Source organism: Chelonia mydas, chromosome 1, assembly GCF_015237465.2.
Source record: "Chelonia mydas isolate rCheMyd1 chromosome 1, rCheMyd1.pri.v2, whole genome shotgun sequence".
NCBI classification, from domain to species: Eukaryota; Metazoa; Chordata; order Testudines; family Cheloniidae; genus Chelonia; species Chelonia mydas.
In genome coordinates, this window is record NC_057849.1 from 317,363,576 (window position 1) to 317,387,020 (window position 23,445).

At 41.8% G+C, this 23,445-nt stretch overlaps 1 protein-coding gene across 2 annotated transcripts in view; it reads right to left on the minus strand.

The window, feature by feature from the left end:
- The window catches only part of GRAMD4 (GRAM domain containing 4), a 137,657-nt gene that overhangs the window by 62,298 nt on the left and 51,914 nt on the right, over positions 1-23,445 (minus strand). For both annotated transcript variants that reach the window (XM_037889087.2, XM_037889086.2), the window contains exon 3: positions 21,770-21,890. In XM_037889087.2, the coding sequence (XP_037745015.1) occupies positions 21,770-21,890 (121 nt within the window). The remainder of the gene's footprint in view (positions 1-21,769; positions 21,891-23,445) is intronic.

Consider the following 23,445-nt stretch of genomic DNA (forward strand, 5'->3'; position numbering starts at 1 on the left):
CATATGGTAATGATGCTTCTCAGCTATTACCTGTAAATAAACGTAAAGCTTAACACAGCAGGAAAAACATTATAAACTTGGTCTACTGTATAAGAAGGGAAACTGAGGTACCCCACCTCAGGGATTTAATGACTAAACAGTGGGATAATTTCCCCATAACCCTTAAAAGATAGAAGCTATTGAAACCTGGCTTGCCTATAGAACACACACAGGAAAATATGGGGGTAATTCCTCTGTTTTGCCTGCAATCAGCAAGGGTATTTGTAAAAGAAATATTTTAAGCAATAATCGGCCACCCCAAAAGGGGTAGAAACATGTTCTTTTTGTCTTTCAGAAAATCAGAAAAAGCTGATGCCAGCTGAAGAGCAACCCAATACCATGAATCTACTGTCACAACAGAAATTGTGTTTTGTTCTACGTTTTGTCTTTTGTTTTGTCTTGTTGCTAGCACTGTTGTGTGTTTAAAAAAAAAATACCGCAGACCTGCAGGTAATTAAGAATAAATTAAGCTCTCTGTCCCAGCTACAGGACAGCCTAATGCAAAAGCAAAGAAAGAGATCATTGTTTGACACTTATCAATATGAATGGATGCAATCCGTTTCCAGTACTGTAAAACCAGACTTGTTAATGGGAGATATTGTTGTCAAAATTGTACACCAACAGTCCCTGGAGGCAAAGGTATGGAAGGTTAGCCCATTCCCCATATTACGTATGGGATCCTTCTGGCTACCCTGGACCTTGAGCCAGTGGGCTGGGGAGGGAGGAAAGCTACTGGACACTCAAGGTTGTACCAAATGGACTCCTCAAAAGTGGGTGTGCCTCACCTTGCCTGTTCCAAGAACCTTGTAGTAAAGATACATCACTAGGATCACGTATGTGGGATGAATTGGAATCACAAACTCAAAATACCCCACAGTACCGTCTCTTGAATAGGCTACATAGAAAGTGACACTGACGATTTTAAATCTTAATGTCAAAAGGGGGATTATGCTGGATCATATTAAAGAAGTTCTGTATTAAAATCACAAATTAGTTTGATTCCTTATAGTTTAAATTCCAGGGTATTACTGAATAAGAGGTCTCTTGGTTTTTGGTAGTTTCTCTCCCTCTCTGTCTGAAACTTGCAAGCTGCTAATTGTGTTAGTATATCCTAAGACAGCATCTATTCTCAGAGCAATACTTAGTAACAACAACTACTCACACAGAGAGACTCAAAGCGATACTCTGTAACAACAGAAACAGCACCCAAAGACTCCCCACCCTTTTGTTGTATTTATCTCGCTTTGTTAACAATTGTGATTAAAATAGTGATAGAGGATGTATGTGGATTGATGCTTGGTGTGGATAGGTTTCAGAATAGCAGCCGTGTTAGTCTGTATTCGCAAAAAGAAAAGGAGTACTTGTGGCACCTTAGAGACTAACCAATTTATTTGAGCTTAAGCTTTCGCGAGCTACAGCTCACTTCATCAGATGCATTCAGTGGAAAATACAGTGAGAAGATTTATATACACACAGAACATGAAACTATGGGTGTTTATCATGCACACTGTAAGCAGAGTGATCACTTAAGATGAGCTATTACCAGCAGGAGGGGCGGGGGGGAAACCTTTTGTAGTGATAAAAGGGGAGGGGAATAAACAAGGGGAAATAGTTTTACTTTGTGTAATGACTCAACCACTCCCAGTCTCTATTCAAGCCTAAGTTAATTGTATCCAATTTGCAAATGAATTCCAATTCAGCAGTCTCTCATTGGAGTCTGTTTTTGAAGTTTTTTTTGTTGAAGAATAGCCACTTTTAGGTCAGAAATCGAGTGACCAGAGAGGCTGAAGTGTTCTCCGACTGGTTTATGAATGTTAAAATTCTTGACATCTGATTTGTGTCCATTTATTCTTTTACGTTGCGACTGTCCAGTTTGACCAATGTACATGGCAGAGGGGCATTGCTGGCACATGATGGCATATATCACATTGGTAGATGTGCAGGTGAACGAGCTTCTGATAGTGTGGATGATGTGATTAGGCCCTACGATGGTGTCCCCTGAATAGATATGTGGACACAGTTCGCAACGGGCTTTGTTGCAAGGATAGGTTCCTGGGTTAGTGGTTCTGACAAATCAGATGTCAAGAATTTTAACATTCATAAACCAGTCGGAGAACACTTCAATCTCTCTGGTCACTCGATTTCTGACTTAAAAGTGGCTATTCTTCAACAAAAAAACTTCAAAAACAGACTCCAACGAGAGACTGCTGAATTGGAATTAATTTGCAAACTGGATACAATTAACTTAGGCTTGAATAAAGACTGGGAGTGGTTGAGTCATTACACAAAGTAAAACTATTTCCCCTTGTTTATTCCACCGCCGCCGCACCCCCCCCCCCCCCGCACTGTTCCTCAGACGTTCTTGTTAACTACTAGAAATGGCCCACCTTGATTATCACTACAAAAGGTTTTCTCCCCCCCCCCCCCTCCTGCTGGTAATAGCTCATCTTAAGTGATCACTCTCCTTACAGTGTGCATGATAAACACCCATTTTTTCATGTTCTGTGTGTATATAAATCTCCTCACTGTATTTTCCACTGAATGCATCCGATGAAGTGAGCTGTAGCTCACAAAAGCTTATGCGCAAATAAACTGGTTAGTCTCTAAGGTGTCACAAGTACTCCTTTTCTTTTTGGTGTGGATAATAAATGAACGATCAGGGAGGTGCCAGCCTAAGAATCCAGTGTCCATCGGCGGAAGAAGGCGACAAGTGGAAACAATCAGAGGACCCCCGGAGGGAAGACTGGAATCCACCCAACAGCCTCAAGGATGGGAGAACCGAAGAACAAGATAACATCTGGCAGCACAGAGCCGTCAGAAATGTGCCATCTGCTGATTGATTCAGCAACAGCACCATGAAGCAATTCCCATAGATTGGCATAGGAGTAAATTCCTATAAAAATGGACTCTAGAAACTGAGAGCTTTGTGGTCTGACTCTGCAAACCAACTTCCAGGAGCATCAGAAGTGCATCTGACAGGGCCCTGCTCCCTCCTCGTGTCCAGGCCACCGGCTTGGCATGAGCAACTCTAAGGCTGGTAACTATGATAACAGACTTGCAGAACCTGTGTGTGTGTGTGTGTATGAATGAATGTGTGAATAAATATGAAATTGAATGGAATGTTATAGCTATTATGTTATAACTGCTTACTATGCTTCTTTCTGTATTCACAATAAATGTGGCATTTTGCCTTTTCCCCTTTAATAAGATCCTGCTGGTTTTTATTTTATTGGTATAACAGGACTGCCTATGGTGCCACAAGGAGGATCTTCTGCTCCTGCTACAGTCGGAGCGGTTTGAGTCAAACTCTGACGCCAAGTAGGAGGACCAGGGTGGCGCTGCTCCTCTCGAGGTAGAGCATTGAGAAGCAGGGGACTGACTGCGCTCCTGGGATGGCGGTGCTGGAGATTGGCGTGCCATCATCGCCAGCTTTCCCTTTGACTGCACAGGGTGCCGGGATGGAACCTGCGGTGCCAGGATGCTCTCCTATCTCGGCGACGAGTACGGCACCATGAGCCTCAATAGGTCCTGCACCACCTCGAAAGCCTCTGGGATGGACGGGAGAGGTAAATGTTCCGATGGGAGCCCTGAGCAAGACGGGCCTAGACTCGACAGCCTCACTTGGGCAGGAGTCAACGTGGCCCCACTCTGAGTCTCCGAGCCGTGGCCTGACTAAGGTGCCACTGGTGACTGTTCCCTGAGTCTTGCCAAGGGAGATCGGCCTCTCTCTAACCTTTTTTACTTCTGTGCCGGTGATTGGGACCAGTGCCAAAGGCTGGAATGTCCCCGAGACGCTCCATGCCAGTGCTGAGCTTCCTTGCCAGCATCTTTCTTCGGCGCCGGATCCTTTGAAGACAGCACTGGAGTGCTTTGCACTGATGATAACATGCTGGGAGCAGGGGCCCCAGTGCCTTGATCTGACTGAGGTCGGAGAGCTGCCTCCATAAGAAGAATTTTGAGACGCTGCTCCATTTCCTCAATGGTTCGCAGTCAGGAATTCCCGACAGATCTTGCAGCAGTCTTTCTGTGACCCTCACCCAGGCATCGTAAGCAGGTGGTGTGGGGGGGGGGGGGGGGGGGGGGTTCGCTTTTTGGCATGCATTTTGCGTAAATCTGGCAAGTATTAAAGCCCAGGGATCGCAGCATGCCCTGGTAACAAATATGGGGGAGGAGATGGGGCGGGGCAGGGGGAGGGGAAGGGGGAAGGTAACTCCCTGTAACTGAAGCTTATACAGAACTACTAAACTATAGTAACTACTGGACACTAACTATGTACAGCATACAGCTAAAGCACTGCTACTCCACTTGCTGAAGCAAGAGAAGAGCAAGGGGAAGTTCCAACTACTGTCACTGGCGGTAAGAAGGAATTGAGGGGGTGGAGGGTCGGCAGGGCTCTATATTGGGCACCGTGAAGGCACAACTCCAAGGGGTGCCCAGGCGACCCTACAGTTGCTGCTAGGGGGAAAATCTTCTGGCTACTGTGCACATGCATGCACACACACCTGATTGGAATTAACATGAACAAGCATTCGAAGCAGCAGCATATTTTCATAAAGAATATGGAGTGAAACATCACAATGATAACTGAAGTCAAAGAATTCCAAGTACACTACTTCAATGCTCACTTGTTAGTTTAGGGCTGATGTAGCACCTGAGGTCTGAAACACAGTCAGCCAAGTTAGGCCATGTATTAAAGCAGATGCTTACAAGTTTACTGTCCAATACCTGACACTGGCAAAGGTACTGCTAGTGTTACTAAAATACAGGCACTCCTAAGAAGCAACAGATACTGGGTACTGTGGCAGAGCTCTGACCTTGTCCCCATGGGTCCCACACTTCCAGGTGGCTTATGCTAGCCTCAGAGGCTCATTGTGACCCTCCACATAGCCCTTCTCTCTCTCTCTCTCTATGGCCAGGGTACAGTTTACTGAGCCCTTTTCATCATAAGCCAGCAAGGAGGTTGGTGAGAGAACTCCCACAGTCTCTGTTGTTCCTACGGCTTATTCCAGAGCAGTTTAGCCTCTTGTCCTGACAGGGGCCTGTCTTCCCCTCCCAGGTGGTGTTTCTGTAGTGGTGGGTTGGGGGGAACCTGGGCCCGCCCTCTACTCTGGGTTCCGGCCCAGGGACCCTAATGGCAGTAGGTGTTGGCAGCCGACCTTTCACTGCCAGAGTTGCTACATTTCCCTGAGCCTCTTCCCCACAGTTCCCCTGCTTCTTTCTTTCTCTTAACGCCTTCTTCACCCTTACCTTAGGGCTCCCTTTCCAGGGGTTTGAGGGTGTCTTCATTACCCAGCCCTTCAGCCACACTTCCTCTTCTCTGGCTCCCTTCGGCCTGACTGGAGCAAGCCCTCTTATAGTATCAGAGGGGCCTTAATTAGAGTCAGGTGTTCACATTAGCTTAACAGCCTCACCTGACTCTTTGCAGGTTAACTGGAGTCAGGTGTCCACCCTAGCCTGGAGCAGCCCCTGCTCTGGTCAGTCAGAAAATAGAAAACTACTTATCCAGTGGCCAGTATATCTGCCTTCTATTACTCTGTTGTACCCAACTGGCCTGGGTCTATCACAATATGTACGTGAATACACTCCAAAAGATTAGACACTGTACATCCTGACCTAACATAAGGTAAGAGGATTTGACAGAAGTGATGAATAGGGATGTTTTGCCTGAGACATCTGGAGCAAGGTACAAGGGGAGGTAACAAGCAGATGTCATGAAACACGTAAGGTGGTATGTCAGTTGTCTCAGCCTATAAATTTCAGGGAACCTCACCGTAACCCTTTGTCCAGCATAGGGAGCAGTGGAAAGTCCTGCCGCTGACTCAGCTGAGTCCTTGCCACTGGGCACTCATGTGTTAGTGTAGCTGTAGACATTGATCCGGGAAGCCAGTACTGTGTCCTGAGGACAATAAACCTGGCCGAGCACCTTCACCACTGAACCAAGTCTATGGTCCTTCTGGATAATACTATCGAGGTCTGCTGGATTGGCTATCTGTGCAGAGCCGGGACAGCACATGGCGAGAACACACACACTTGCCAACTGACAACAACTGCTACAAAACACCTAGCTGCAATGTTTAAAAACTATGATTACAAATAGTGTTTTCACAGCTATGAAATAGTTGACAGATGCTTTTCAGAACTATTATTTTATTTAATGGATCTATTCACTGTAGCTGAAGTGTTAACTCTTTCAAGAATGATTTCAGTGCTCTGCTCAGTATCACAGAGCAGCGATAAAAACTAGAATGTGGGTTTACTATATGAATCATACAAAAAAAGAGAAGAAAAACACTAAAGGTGAACAGCAAAGGGTGTGAGAGGTGTGTGGGGGGTGATGATTGGGTTTTTTTGGGTAAGAAAACTGGTTTGCTCCCCTTTCTTCTTCTTTATGATGTATAAGGGCACCAAAAAGGTACCCTTCCCTCAGACCTTGTTTTTTGTTTTAGTTTCTGGGTGTTTTTTACCTTAGAAATATCAGCAATATCTTCCCTGGTTTTGTTAGAGGACAATATCTGATCCCATCCTGCTGCCAGTGCATGATTCCTCCCTACACTGGTGCATTGGGGCGAGGGAAGAGAAGAGGACCCACTTCTCAGCCTTTCCTGGCTGCCATGCCTAAAGGCTTGCTGGGAGCACTCCTGAAAATTGGCAGCTTACTAGCTCAGTCTAAGACCTGATGGAGAAGGTAAGTGTGAATCAGCAGGACCTAGCAGCGGGGGAGCAATGCTCTCTAACTACAAGCCAGGGCTGTCTGAAAAGCCCACTCACTTTGTCAATGTACCTGTCCACTGGAAAGAGAATAGGTGCTTTTTTTCTAGTACAGCCTAAAGCCTAGATACAGTGACTTCTTTTGGACACAATTATCACCTGACTCTCTAGCTGACACAGGCTTGTTCAAGATTCATTGTTCTATTTCGCTAACTACCACAGCACTGTTGTTGTGTTCAGTGAGCTAGCAGCAAAGTGGTGCTCCCTAAAATGCTGCTCGCTGAAGTGCTGGCAAGCAGATTTTCTGACAATAGGATTTTAGACAATTTCACTTCAAAAGTCAGAACTCACAATGCAGCCAGCACTATAGCGACGTATCATAGAAACTGAACGGAAACAAGGAAAAGAAATATAAGGAGTGGGATAAGATTTCATTCACTTCCTAGACAGTCAAGCAATTTTATATTGCACACAAGCTCCAATTCCACAAAAGTACCCACGTGATAGACTTTATTTATGTGAGTAGACCTATATGAGTTAACTCAATGGGATTATTTCCACAGTAAAGTTAGTCAAGTGAGTAACTATTTGCATGATCAGAGCTATAGTTAGGCATACAAGGGAGAACACATATTCACACTTCAGAAATCACAAAACAGACCCCCCTGAAGACATGATCATTTTTAAACCAATCATTTTTTTAAAAGCCTCAGAGAAAAACTCTGCTTTCCCCAATTCCACGTATGCATTTCAGGATGAAAATTCAGGCTTTGATGTACGCACGCAATTGGGCAGGTCTCCCCCTCTTCAACCCTCCCCATCTATCCAAGCTCTCCCCTGTTTTCACTTGCAAGCACTGTTCCCTGCTCTCTGCCCTGGGTACAGACACAAAGCAGCAAGACTACAGCACTCCCATTATCAAGTGAATTTCACTGGCTCCCCATGCATATCAAGCTCCAGTATAAAGCTGTAGTACTGCAGGACCCAGGGGCCACAATCAGGATCCCTGTGTTAAGTACTGTACAAACACACAGGAAAAACGAACAGTCCCTGTCCCCAAGATCTTAGAGCTAATTGGAGACACAAGTGAATGAAAACAAAAAATGGGTAGGGGCACAGGTAAAGGAGAAAGAAAAGGAGTACTTGTGGCACCTTAGAGACTAACACATTTATTTGAGCATAAGCTTTCGTGAGCTACAGCTCCCAGTGAGCTGTAGCTCACGAAAGCTTATGCTCAAATAAATGTGTTAGTCTCTAAGGTGCCACAAGTACTCCTTTTCTTTTTGCGAATACAGACTAACACGGCTACTACTCTGAAACCTGTCATTATGCAAGGTAAAGGAGAGGAACTGATAAACTCATGCAGTGATAAGAGGCTTGCTATGTGCACAATTTGATGTGGGAACTTCCCACGTGTATTCACACAGAGTGTGGCTGAACTGTGCCACTGTGAAAACCTTAACATCTCATTCTGACTTGTGTTTAAATTTGAAACATTAATGGTACATCGAATAGTTAAGTATTTAATTTCCTTAGTTTTTTAAATTTATTTATTTTGAGGAAAGTGACCTCAAAAGCATTCTTTGTTGATTGGGTTAAAGTTTCTCTGGGGGGTGGGGATCTGGTGCACTTCAATATGGTGCCACAAAGGAGCCCTGAGCAGTTTTTCTTCAAAGAGAAATTTCCCTAATGATTTTTACCTTAGAAATATCAAGAATGCTATACCTAGCCTTCCTAGAATTGCTGGAAGACATGGACGTCTCGGGAGCAAGGGGCATTTAATCTGTAAGGAAGACAACCCTTTCTCCCAGAGCATGTGCAAGGATGACACATTAAACAGTGACTAAAATCCCCTTCCCTCTCAATTGCTCAGGTTTGACTGTCTTGTAACATCATATTTTCACTAGATATTCAAATGCCATAGAGTTCTCCAGGGTAGACAAAACCTATTTCTAAAATTAAAAAAGGAGAAGGAGAAAAGGTGGGTTTTTTGTTAAAGAGATTAAATTGAATGAATTGATAGTTATGTGGTTAATTATAGTGTCACCCCCCTTACGTCAAGCATCCTGAAGCCTTGTGGGGCTAAGCTGAAATCTTACAGGCCTCAGCCTATAGGCCTTGCATTACAGTCATGCTTTACTTATATATATGGCCTATATACCACAAACACAGTTACAGCATGTGAAAGGCAAAAACCAAAAAGGCACAAGACCAGCTAGTTTTCCTTACAGATCACCTTTAAAAGAAAAAAGCTGCCTACTAACATTTAAGATATCCTAAATAGTTTTAGACATGCAAACCTTACTAAAGTAAATGTAATGTGTGGGGGTGAGGGAAAGAACAGATACGTTTCTATCTTGCCTGCCAGGGACACATTACAAACCAGCAAGGTTTTTAATTAATGGTTGTAAAGTTCCAGACATTTATCAAATGCAGCAAAAAAATGTTAGCTCCATGGGGCAGGGATAGTCTTTTTGTTCTGTGTTTCTACAGTACCTAGCAAAAGGGGTCCTGATTCCTGACTATTGCTCCTAGGTGCTACAGTTAATACAATAAATAAATTGCTGAACCTATTTAGAACTGCAGGAACTACAAAATTTTCTGTTGCTGTTAATGCTTTTTTATTGTATTTTATTTCTTGTGCTTAAGAGTTTCAGTGAGAAAGAGTTTTCTTCAAGTGAACTGTCCAGGCAGTGAGGCAAATCTGGGTTAGTACAGATGGAGAGGGAGAATAAGAAGCTTGTCCAGCCCTTTAGCAATGTCACACAGGGCATGGAGGGCTCTGTACACACTACAGCTTATGTCGATATAAGTTATGTCGCTCTGGGGTGTGAATAAGCCCCCCCCCAGCAATGTAAGTTACACAGACTTAAATACTGGTGTGGACAGTGCTATATTGGTGAGAGATTGTCTATTGCTAACATAGCTACCGCCGCTTACAGAGGCTGGAGTAATTAAGTTGACGGGAGAACTCTCTCCCGTCAGCTGAGAGCATCTGCACTGTAGTGTAGCCATAGCCTAAATGTCTTAGCTGATTGTGACAGTGGCAGACCAGGTGCCAGTTCTTGCCAGGGCCTCAGGCCTCACTGAAAACGTACAAATGCATAGCTGGAAACCAGTCTTGCTTCTCTGTGTGTTAGCAACATCTAGTATTTATTTTGATAATAAGTTGATAAGAGTATGTGTAGTGTTTTATAAAATGCTTGTAGGATGTTGAACGTATTGTTCTCACTCAACTATACCCCATGTTATAAAGTGATAGCAAGCATTTGCTATGTAACTCAGACAGGGAAAAAGCCTTGTATAATGCAAATGATGGTCCCTAACAACATGTTAAATCCTGTTCATTAAACGCAAATGAGCCACTGTGCGAGATCAAGGATCAAAGACTTAATTAAGTGCATTCCTCCCTGGCTCCATGAAGAAGGGACCTGAATGGAAACTGGTGCTGTCAATTTGTTTTCTGAGAGAAGATATAAATATGGTCACAAGGAAAAATTCTTCCTCTGTTGGCTGTTTAGATTCTAATAGGGCAGAGAACTGAACAAGGAGGTGGAGATTCCCCAGGTATTCTGGGTAGCCCTGAAAAACACTACATCTCTGCTACCTTTTGAAATTATAGACTGTGACTTGCCTGCACATATATTTTACCCACTTTACCCTCAATAGCTCACATTCTTTTTTCTTAATAACTCTTTAGTTAGTTTACTACAGAATGGACAACCAGTGCTGTCTTTGGTGTGAGATCTGGGATGCAAATCGACCTGGTTGAGTGACTGGTCTCTTGGGACTGTATGTAACCTGAATATTTTGTGATTTTTGGAGGAACTGACCATCTATCACATAGTCCAGGTTGCCTGGGTGGCAAGATAGACTGGAGTGTCTAAGGAGACTGCCTCAGACTCCATTAGAAGACTATTGCAGTACTTTGGGAGTTCACATTTGTTACTGGTTTGGTGAAATCTAATTATAGCACATACCACCAGTTTGGGGTTTTTGCCCTGCTTTTGACAGTCTGCCCTAAGTAGACACTCATGGTCGTGAACCACTCCAGACAGCATATCACTGATCTCCAGCAAGGATGATCAAAGTGATTCTTTAATCATTCGCAACATTAATTTACTCCACTTCCCCCAACTTCTCAAGGACTCCCTTGTGGAGGAAAGCTGCATACAAAAGTTTGAAGATTGAACTGGAAAGCAAAAAAGTATTTTTTTTAAAAAAGTGGAAATTATCTCCCTCACTGTTCTGTAACTCTGAAATGGCCAAAATTACTTTTGCTCAGACTTGTAAAAACAAAAACACAAAACCAAAAAAGTTAAAGTCAACTCTAATCTGAAACCAAGCATGGGAAACGCCTACACAAACAGGAGAATATGACAAAAATACGGTAAGTATGTGCAAAAAGGTGGCTATATAATGGAAACCAGAACTTAGTGCTACCTGTAGTTTTTCCACGAGCTCTTAACATTTGGCTAAGTTTTTTTTTTTTTTTAACATATTTAACAGCACACTCTGTAATAGCCCCTCTAAGATCAGTATGAGCAGCCTCCATACTCCTCATTTGTTGAATAATATTCATAATTAACTCCTAATGAAAATCCTTATATAAAAAAAATATATCTCACATAACCCACATTTCCTTAAAAACCAGAAATATCCCAATTTGTCTTTCAGAGCCCAGTGCTTTTATCATTGTTTTTAATCAATCCCTGGAGATCCACCAAGTTTGGAGGCAGGCGCCATGGCCTTTTCTGAAGGGGCTGGGGGGCACATAAACACTACTGGGAGCAAACTCTATTCCTGTTATGGAAAGTTTTGAGGGTAGCTCCAGAAGGAGACCCACATGCAGAGTTCCTCACCCAGAATCACCTACTGTGGAATGGGAGGATCTGGGCCCTTATTAGATGGGAGACTTCCATTTCCAACACTGATTCTCTGTATTTCTCTGTGCAAGTCACTTAACATACCTATAAAACCACCATCTCACAGGTAAAGCTTGACATGTCACAAGCACAAAACTAATCTCTAGTCATTAATATATAAATTCACCATTTTCTAACGCAAAAAATGTAAAAAATCTGAACAAATGTAAACTAAATGATTATTTAAATGTGTACACATATAGTGTACCCTCTTTGGTAGCAAAAAGCACCACCAAATCTAGTGTAAAGGCTATATTAAGTTGTAAATCAAAACATCTTAATGGTTGCTGTCAAGGTTCCTTCCCCACTCTGAACGCTAGGGTACAGATGTGGGGACCTGCATGAAAACCTCCCAAGCTTACTTTTACCAGCTTAGGTTAAAACTTCCCCAAGGTACAAACTATTTTACCCTTTGCCCTTGGACTTCCACTGCCACCAAATATCTAACACTGGTTACTGAGAAAGAGTTCGTTTGGAAATGTCCTTCCCCCCCAGAATCCTCCCAAATCTTACCCCCTTTTTTTCCGGGGAAGGTTTGATAAAAATCCTCACCAATTTGCATAGGTGACCACAGACCCAAACGCTTGGATCTTAAGAACAATGAAAAAGAGAATTTTAAAAGAAGAAAAAGTAAAAAGAATCACTTCTGTAAAATCAGGATGGTAAATACCTTACAGGGTAATTAGATTCAAAACATAGAGAATCCCTCTAGGCAAAACCTTAAGTTACAAAAAGACACAAAAACAGGAATATACATTCCATTCAGCACAGCGTATTTTCTCAGCCATTTAAAGAAACCAGCATCTAACGCATATCTAGCTGGATTACTTACTAAGTTCTAAGACTCCATTCCTGTTCTGTCCCCGGCCAAAGCATCACACAGACAGACCCAGACCCTTTGTTTCCTCCTCTCCCCCTCCAGCTTTGAAAGTATCTTGTCTCCTCATTGGTCATTGTGGTCAGGTGCCAGCGAGGTTATCCTAGCTTCTTAACCCTTTACAGGTGAGAGGATTTTTCCTCTGGCCAGGAGGGATTTTAAAGGTGTTTACCCTTCCCTTTATATTTATGATAGTTACCAACAAATGAGAATTAACCTTTCTTTAATTGTGCATTGTATTTATACTAGTTATTTTCCTAAAGTCTACAACTTAAATCAAGGTTTCCTGCTTGCTGATTTAAATCAATCCACCCTGGCCAGGAGTAAGCCACTTAGAGAATATGTATTATATTAATTATCTGAATGATGCCCAAAGCCAAGATCTGAGGGGGATGTAAATTCTATGAGATAAGAGGTTAAAAGAGTAAACCAAAATGAAGCATCTACTAAAATAACTAATTTTCTGGGCTTGATATTCATGATAATCAGTGTATCAGAGTTGAGGATCACATCTGGACACCTGATGAGAGACTGAGTAATCTGCAAATCTATTAAAATAATTACACTAAGAAAGGTTTCAGAGTAGCAGCCGTGTTAGTCTGTATCTGCAAAAAGAACAGGAGTACTTGTGGCACCTTAGAGACTAACAAATTTATTAGAGCATAAGCTTTCGTGGGCTACAGCCCACTTCATCGGATGCATAGAATGGAACATATAGTAAGAGACAGATAGATATAGATACACATACAGATAAGTTGGAAGTTACCATACAAACTGTGAGAGGCTAATTAGTTAAGATGAGCTATTATCAGCAGGAGGAAAAAAAAACTTTTGTAGTGAAAATCAGAATGGCCCATTTAGACAGCTGACAAGAAGGTGTGAGGATACTTAACTTAAGGAAATAGATTCAATATGTGTAATGACCCAGGCACTCCCAGTCTCTATTCAAACCCAAGTTAATGGTATCTAGTTTGCATATTAATTCAAGCTCAGCAGTTTCTTGCTGGAGTCTGTTTTTGAAGCTTTTCTGTTGCAAAACTGCCACCCTTAAATCTTTTACTGAGTGGCCAGAGAGGTTGAAGTGTATTCCTACTGGTTTTTGAATGTTATGATTCCTGATGTCCGATTTGTGTCCATTTATTCTTTTGAGACTGTCCGGTTTGGCCATTGTACACAGCAGAGGGGCATTGCTGGCACATGATGGCATATATCACATTGGTAGATGTGCAGGTGAACGAGCCCCTGATGGCGTGGCTAATGTGATTAGGTCCTGTGATGGTGTCACTTGAATAAATATGTGGACAGAGTTGGCATCGGGCTTTGTTGCAAGGATAGGTTCCTGGGTTAGTGGTTGTGTTGCTGGTGAGTATTTGCTTCAGGTTGCAGGGCTGTCTGTAAGCGAGGAATGGTCTGTCTCCCAAGATCTGGGAGAGTGAGGGATCATTTTTCAGGATAGGTTGTAAATCTTTGATGATGCGCTGGAGAGATTTTAGTTGGGGGCTGAAGGTGACAGCTAGTGGCGGTCTGTTATTTTCTTTGTTGGGCCTGTCCTGTAGTAGGTGACTTCTGGGAACTCTTCTGGCTCTGTTAATCTGTTTTTTCACTTGAGCAGCTGGGTATTGTAGTTTTAAGAACGCTTGATAGAGATCTTGTAGGTGTTAGTCTCTGTCTGAGGGGCTGGAACAAATGCAGTTGTATCTTAGAGCTTGGCTGTAGACAATGGATCGTGTGGTGTGACCTGGATGGAAGCTGGAGGCATATAGGTAAGTATAGCGGTCAGTAGGTTTCCGGTATAGGGTGGTGTTTATTAGCTTATTAGCACAGTGTCCAGGAAATGGACTGCTTATGTGGATTGGTCTAGGCTGAGGTTGATGGTGGGATGGAAATTGTTGAAATAATGGTGGAATTCCTCAAGGGCTTCTTTTCCATGGGTCCAGATGATGAAGATGTCATCAATGTAGCGCAAGTAGAGTAGGGACGTTAGGGGACGAGAGCTAAGGAAGCGTTGTTCTAAGTCAGCCATAAAAATGTGAGCATACTGTGGGGCCATGCGGGTACCCAAGGCAGTGCCGCTGACTTGAAGGTATATATTGTCCCCAAATGTGAAATATCCTGAAAAATGATCCCTCACTCTCACAGACCTTGGAAGACCGGCCAGTCCTCGCTTACAGACAGCCCCCCAACCTGAAGCAAATACTCACCAGCAACCACACACCACACAACACAACCACTAACCCAGGAACCTATCCTTGCAACAAAGCCCGATGCCAACTCTGTCCACATATTTATTCAAGTGACACCATCATAGGACCTAATCACATTAGCCACGCCATCAGGGGCTCGTTCACTTGCACATCTTCCAATGTGATATATGCTATCATGTGCCAGCAATGCCCCTCTGCCATGTACATTGGCCAAACTGGACAGTCTCAAAAGAATAAGTGGACACAAATCTGACATCAGGAATCATAACATTCAAAAACCAGTAGGAGAACACTTCAACCTCTCTGGCCACTCAGTAAAAGATTTTAAGGGTGGCAGTTTTGCAACAGAAAAGCTTCAAAAACAGACTCCAGCAAGAAACTGCTGAGCTTGAATTAATATGCAAACTAGATACCATTAACTTGGGTTTGAATAGAGACTGGGAGTGCCTGGGTCATTACACATATTGAATCTATTTCCTTAAGTTAAGTATCCTCACACCTTCTTGTCAACTGTCTAAATGGGCCATCTTGATTATCACTACAGAATGTTTTTTTTCCTCCTGCTGATAATAGCTCATCTTAACTAATTAGCCTCTCACAGTTTGTATGGTAACTTCCAACTTATCTATATCTGTATCTATATCTATCTCTTACTATATGTTCCATTCTATGCATCAGAAGAAGTGGGCTGTAGCCCACGAAAGCTTATGCTCTAATAAATTTGTTAGTCTCTAAAGGTGCCAGAAGTACTCCTGTTCTTTATACTAAGAAAGTGTCACAGTAGATAAAATAAGGCTTTTAAATGCAAAAGAACCAAGTAAAGCAGCTCACAGCCTTTCATTTTTTACAAATTCTTCCTGATATTCAGCCTAAAGTTTACCTGCCCCTCAATTTCTTCCTTCTATGACTAGTTACAGCCTTGTGTACCACCCTAAACTATTCCTCCAAATCCTCGCTCTTCACACCCTCAAATTATTTGTAGGCTATGTCTCTCTACCAAATCACTGCTTAGCCAAGCTCTACTTCTTTCACTCTTAAGCTTTCCTTGTAATTTAACCACACTAGTTCATTGATAATTTTTGTTGATCTACTCTGAATTTGCTTCAGCTTCTCACTCTTTTAATGTAGTGCACACAAGTAGGCACAATATTCCCAGTATGGTCAGACCAAAGCTGAGTAGAGAGAAAGTCAGTTACCCTCCTACTGTATTAGGTAATATATTTGCACATACAGCCCAGAACTGTTTTGCTGAACATGTTTAACATGTGGTGAATTTGCCAACACCGTGGTCTCTTTTCACTATTATTGCTTCCCAAGTTTCTTCCTCACAAGATATATTGAGCAGAAACATCTCATAATTTAGCTTCCATTTTTCCAAATAGCATCTCATTTTGTTATTTGTTGTCCATGTTTCTGATATGGTCCTTCTGTATCATTTTCTTTGGTCTTGAAGAGTGTTCACAATTCCAACTTTAGAATCAACTGCAAATTCAATTAACATGCCATTTTCTTACCTTTTAAGGTCATTATATTCATAAGTTCAGAGCAGTCTGTTCACCAGTCCTTGTAGTACCCCTCTAGAACTATCCATCCAATTTGATACATTGCCAGCTCACCTTTGTTTAGTCTTCTCAGCCACAGGACAGAGTTTCTATCCTTTTAATAAACAGAGTTCCTATTCAAGCCAACAGTTAATTTTTTAAACTAAGAACTTGAAAGACATAATATCAAATGTTACATCCACTGCATTTCCTTCATCTACCAAAAGGAGAAATTCAGGTTTGTCTGAACACTCGTACACTATAATATATAAATATATACTGTATCTCCTATATAAAAGGGAGACACAGTTTTTCCCTTAGCCCCAGCTGATGCCATGACTCATGTTCTTATAACAAAATATTATTTGGCCATGCTAACAATTTAAAGACATTTTCAAAGCTTTTACAAAATCTCTTTAGGCTTCAAGTTTAATTCCAGGACATTTGCTAAATTAAGCAAAAACAACTATAGGCGGGCACACACCATTTGCCTTCCATCTCTTTGTGGTTATTCAAACTTGCAGCTTTGGTGAACTGGATGGATATATTGTGCAACTAACATTAAAAACAGAGCCACTGAAGGCCATATTTCATCAGATCCACAATTTTAGCATCTCGGTTCTAGTGACAATGAATAAAAACATTTACTATCCAAAGGAACATTTCTGTGCTTTATTGTATGTACCTTTTCTATAAACCTGATATATACATCAATAAATAGGTACTGCCTCCTCCTTATGCAATGAACTTAATTTGGGATCTAAAAAGTGAAGATTTATGGTTCCTTGCCATTACTCAATAATTCTCAAGATTATCTTTGCCTGAAGCTTGTTGTTTTGCATTGAGGAAGTAGTTAATTAAAACTGAGGTTTAGAGACATTCCAAAGGCTAACTGACCTAACCTCAGCCCCGTGTTTTCTTGCTGACAAGACAGAAATGTGTTAACTAACCATATGAGAGAGAAAATATAGTATGATTCTCCAAGCTGCTTTGGACCCTTTTCTAGTACATACACAGCATAGGAGCATTAGTTTAGTATCATGTTGTGGTGACACAGTTGGCGCTTTGCTAAAATGTAACACATACAGATATCAGATATCTAAGGGCAACATACAACCTTAAAGAAAAAACTGCCTAAGCATCAAAATAGGATGTATTAGCAAACCTACCACAGTAAGTGTACTAATTATAAATGCACTAATTTATACAAGTCACCCAATTATGTATTACTATTTAAGAATAAGTGAACAAGAAACTGGCGTAGAGCAAGTTCTGAGTGCATCAAGGTAACCCAGATATACCCTGGTACTACCCTAAGCCACTCAGATGGACTAACTTAGACTTCTATCATCCTCTCCACTGCTTCACTCCCTCCACACACCCAGTCTTTTCTGCATTTAATATTTCAAAAAGAAAAAGTGTCCCGCATTAGTCTTAGCCTTTGATCACAAATAAAAACCAGTAAAATATACCCATAAGGAAACCAAGACCACAATTGCCATTAAACCTGCTTTTTCCACCTACAATCAGTCAGGAAACAAAAATTGTTTCTGAAAGAGACCCTCGTTGGTGCTAACTGGAAGAAAAAGTCATACGTACATATATTAACAAAAAATGGACACCAACACTTCTTTGCTAACTGTAAAGACGTTCTAAGATATTTCTCTTTCACAACACAGCTTTTTTGTTTGGTCTGTTATCTAAGCCAGTCCTGTATTTGAGACATCAAATTCATTGCCATGGAGATGTAAAAGTCAAAAATTTAACACAACAGGTCAAAATTCTGCTCCACTTGCACCATATGTGCATCCTCCACTAACCTACATGGAATGGAAATGCGCAAAAAAATATGGCCCTTTACAATGTTTCCTCTAATTTTTTTCATCCATGTGCACCAATATTGGCGTAATGTGCAGATGTATACCACCAGTAGAAACAAAACACCAAGATGTAATATATATTTTTAAAAAGTTACCATTGGGATAATTACTCCAGCCAGGACAGGTTAGGCATTTTAGAACTCACTACTCAAAGAATTAAAAAAAGAAATAAAATTATGAAATGCATAGACCAGTCGAAAAACTAAAATAACAGCACTTTGAAAGAATAAAATTACAGAGGCGTGTGTGAGACCCAGAGAGAGAGAGAGCGAGCTAGCTGCTGGGGAAGCATATGAAAGACCATGCGCTGTCTCTTTAAGCAGACAGAAAAGGAGTACTTGTGGCACCTTAGAGACTAACCAATTTATCCGATGAATCCGATGAAGTGAGCTGTAGCTCACGAAAGCTTATGCTCAAATAAATTGGTTAGTCTCTAAGGTGCCACAAGTACTCCTTTTCTTATTTCCCCTTGTTTATTCCTCCCCCCTCCCCACTGTTCCTCAGACGTTCTTGTTAACTCCTGGAAATGTGCTGGAAATGGCCCACCTTGATTATCACTTCAAAAGGTTTTCTCTTCCCCCACCCCACTCTCCTGCTGGTAATAGCTCATCTTAAGTGATCACTCTCCTTACAATGTATATTTTTTCATGGTCTGTGTGTATATATAAAATCTGCTCACTGTACTTTCCACTTTATGCATCCGATGAAGTGAGCTGTTGCTCACAAAAGCTTATGCTCAAAATAAATTGGTTAGTCTCTAAGGTGCCACAAGTAGTCCTTTTCTTTTTGTGAATACAGACTAACACGGCTGTTACTCTGAAACCTGTCTTTAAGCAGACAGGCACTCACCAGTCTGAAGGCTCATTCAGACCTCAGCAGCAGCAGCCACATCTAACTCCCAAGCCTTGTCCTTCCTTCCTCTGCAGAGATGGGGTACCTGGGCGGGGGGAGAGAGACACCCTGACATCAGCACCCCCTCCCGCTCTGCTCAGCAAGCAGGAGGGTCCCGGAAGCAGCTAGCCAGGGGCTTCAAGGAAGAGGGCAAGAGCAACGTGGCTGCAGAGGGGCAGGGGAAGGGGCATCTGAATGCAGTTGCTGGATGTGCACAGCTCTGCTAATCAAGTGCTCGGCACTTGATTGACTCTTGGCGGCTGTCTGGCTTAGAGGGAACACTGACCCATAAATTCTCTATGTTCAAACAGAATGATTATTCAGCATGCAGTAGCGCCCAGAATACACTAGCTTACAATCTGGAAGGAGAAAGGTAATGAAGGGGAGGAAGGGAAAAGATACAAACAGAGGGTTCAAAGGCTGACAGTTGGCACACATATTGGTAGTTCCATGGGGCTGCCTTTTGTTTATTCATGAACTATCCCCCAATCATCCTCCCGTCTTGTCATTATTAGCTGACTAGTTTCTTGTAGGGTTCCTTGGGGAAAATGGGAATGAGATGTAATAGAAGAGCACTTTTTGTTTATACATAAATGACTCTTAAGAAATATTGGTGAAGAGAGCATCCATTTATCCTACTTTTCAAAATATCAAATTCCCTCTTTATACAAGATGTATTTTGCAGACAGCTGCATGACAAGCCTCCCTTTACTGTTTTCTATATTTTACTTTTGACAGCCCCACTCTCGTCCTCCATTTTGAAATCTATCCTCCAAGGATAAAGTAAACAGACTTCACGTTTCAATCATATTCTTCTATTCAGCATGTATCTCCCCCTGGAGGCAACCAAACACTGCTAGAACCACAGGATGCTCACCATTATCTGGGCTGATACCATAATCTATAAAAAAAAACACCACCACACTTAGCATTTGTTCAAGCTAGAGAGCATGAGCAAGGGGGGCAGGGAATGGAAAGGAGAAAGGAACCATATCAGGAAAATAAATTCTGGTCTGGTACAATAGATCAGCAGCCAGATTAGAATAATCAGGCTAGAAATGTATTTTAAGATGTAAAATTTTGGTGATTTCTTCACTACAAATCCCCTTTTTGTATCCATATTTGGCTGCTACCCAACCTCAGTCAGGACAAGATTCTGTCACTGCAGCATAAGCAAGGCTGCTGCTTTGACAATACGACAAGGGGTTTCTTACAAGGAGCGGGGGAAAATTGATCTGGATTTCATGAGTAAGGCTATGATTTTGTCACGAAGGTCATGGAAGTCATGGAATCCATGACTTCCAAAGACCTCTGACTTCAGCCCCAGTGGCTGGGAGCTGCAGGGTCCCACCACCTCCCACAGTGGCACGGAGCTGTAAGGTACCCCCGCTGCCTGAGGCAGCGAGCCTCCAAGCTCCCAGGCCATTGCAGGCAGCAGGGTTCCCCGCAGATCCCTGGCCGCCACTGTGGGGTGGGGAGCAGGGGGACCTCCGCAGCTCCCCGGCTGCCACAGTGGGGAGAGCCGGGGCACCCCCACAGTTCCCCACTGCAGTGGCAGCAGGGGGGTTCCCATAGCTCCCCGCTACTGGGGAGGGGGACCCTGCAGTTCCCCTGTGCTGCTGGAGGCAGAGGGACCCTGGAGCTGAGTCCCCATGGGTGGTGGGGGCCCCAGAGCTGGCAGCTGCGGGGTGGCTGGGCAGTCCCTTCCCATTTTATCATGGATATTTTTAGTAAAAGTCAGGGACAGGTCATGGGATTTTATGAATTTTTCTTTGAAACTTAATATTTTGAAGTTTTAAAAAAGTACATTAAAATTGCCTCTTGTAGGGAAGCAATTGAGCGAGAACACCAACTTTGACAATACATGAGCACCAAATTTTATGATCAGTCAGAAGAAGAGATTTTCTTAATATCAGCTAAAAAGAGAATTTTTTGCCTTTCACTCCTATCCTTAATGTTTGTCTTAATGTAACTACCTGGCAAATTTGAACTCCAATGTTACTAACATAGAAGTGCAGTCAGATTCCTATAGCTTTTCTATTCCACAATACCGTAACTTCTGGGTATGAATGGGAATTCTTTCATGCCTATATTTCATTTAGTTGCTATTTTACGGACCACCAACGTTTTATATTTAGTAACAGTTTCCATATAATTAAAAGAGAAAAACATACATATTTTAAGATGTGTCTGGCAAAGCAGAGCACTTGCTAAGGAAATGCTTAATTTGACTTATTTAAAAAAAAAAAAAACTTTTCCCCCTTCTCATAATTAAGCTACTAGGATAAGGGAAAAAAATAGCACATTGTTATTTTAGAGCTACCCTCAGATGTCAATATGTATGAAACATTTACCAACTGCATATAGTACATAAAATATTTGAAAGAAACACTTATTTTTTCCCTTTTCCTACAAATTTATAAATAGATTTTTTCAAAAACCTACCGCCATTCTGAATTATTCTGATGAGGCTTTTTTTTTTTTAAAAAAAAAAAAAAAAAAAAAAATACACCTTGTCACTTTTCTGAAGACCACCTTATATGTGGTACACATCTTGCATCAAACCCAAAGACAGACGGCATGCACCAAAAAACCTCAGCCACTGCCAAACAGGTTTTCCATATTTTCCTACTCTCCATGCACGCCAAGCCATATTTCAATAAGCTCGGACATTTCTTATTCAAGAGCATTCTTTATTACTTACGTAAAAAGTGTTTTTCCAGTAAGGCGATTTCCAGGTGACCTTTGATCTCATTTAATCTATCAGACTCTGTTCTGTTAAAATCCTGGACTCCTGATGCCATGTTGATGGTCCCTGGACCAGCCTATGAAAAAGGATGGGGAGGGGATGGGGAGGGGGGTGGGGAGAGAAAAAAACATTGACAACTCAGAAGGAAGCTTCTCCCTGAAGTGTCATTTAAATACTTCAATTTACCTAAAAGACAGTAAACAAAGAGCTGTGTGAAAAAACGTGTAAGCATTTGAAGCCAACAACTCAGCAACGCTCTTATTCAGCATTAGAATTACTGAAAATGAATCAATAACAGCTGATCAAACATACATCATCTCCCTCAAACAGGTTTGCTCAGTGTGCTTGCCTAGAAAGATTCTATATTTGCTGCAACATGACGATCATTTCACTTCCCTCCCGCTGGCTGAAGGTGCATTTCAAATAACGCCCCTTTCCTTTTAATTTGACACATGGCCAATTAAAACAAAAGAAAATCCAATATGCACACAAGCAACAATCTTTGTCCTGGTCTACACTTAAAACTTAGTTTGACATACCTACAGCTCTCGGGGCTGTTAAAAAGCCACATTCCTGAGTGCCACAGCTATGCCGACCTCAACACCCAGTGCAGACACAGTAAGGTTGATGAAAGCATTCTTCTGCTGACCTAGCTACTGTTGCTCAGGGAGGTGCAGTTACTACAGGAGGAGTTACTTCAGTTGCGGTACTGTCTGTCTACACTATGGTGTCACAAAGGCAGAGCTGCAGTTCCATAGCTATAGTGCTGTAATCCCCTGTAGCACAGACAAGCCCTAAGAAAAACAGATTTTCTAAGCACCAACTACCATTCTGTACAAATCCTCTCTCACATATATGTGAATACTTTAGCATCAAGACATAATCCTGAAAGAAGAAAATCTACAATCCTGATGCAAGAAAGGCAATAAAAATCCAGCAGGGCTATTTTGTTTCATTTTTAAATGAATGTGGGTAGCGTCCAAAAGATGATGCTGCAGGACAAAAACTCTAGGCTCTTGCATCTTTTGGAGGTGATCTATCATCATCTTTACCAGCAGTGGCCACATAAACTAAGCACTGGAAATTCTGCAGAATGTGAAAATCAAAGAATGCATGGTTTCAGACTGAAGCAGCAGCAGCTTGCACAAAGTGAAACAACAAAGGAACAGACGTACTTTCATAGTAAGAGGCAGGTGAGTATGCTCCATTTTTGGAAATAGAAGTCTGTTAAATTACAAGGAAGACAGATTTCTGTTTTGCAAGACAGTTCATTAAAACAACATGTGCACTCACAACTAGCAATGTACAAACCCTATAGATTGATTTTGGGTATAAGCTCTTGGAGCTACTCCGGGTATTAAATGCTTACCAGATGCAAGCTTTTTTAGTATTCATTTTATAAGTAAAGCAAAGGTGAATTTTTATTCTTAGCCCATGGTTGTGTCATCTGTATACATTCAGCACTCAAGTGAGAACATGAGTACTTTTGAAAGAAATGAAACATTTTCTACAAAAATAAAATCCAGTAACTGAATTAATATAATACGATCTAAATATAGTCAAGTAATTCAGCAAGTTAATAGAACTGTTTTAAATTTTAAAATAAATTAAATGTTTAAAAACAAAAATAT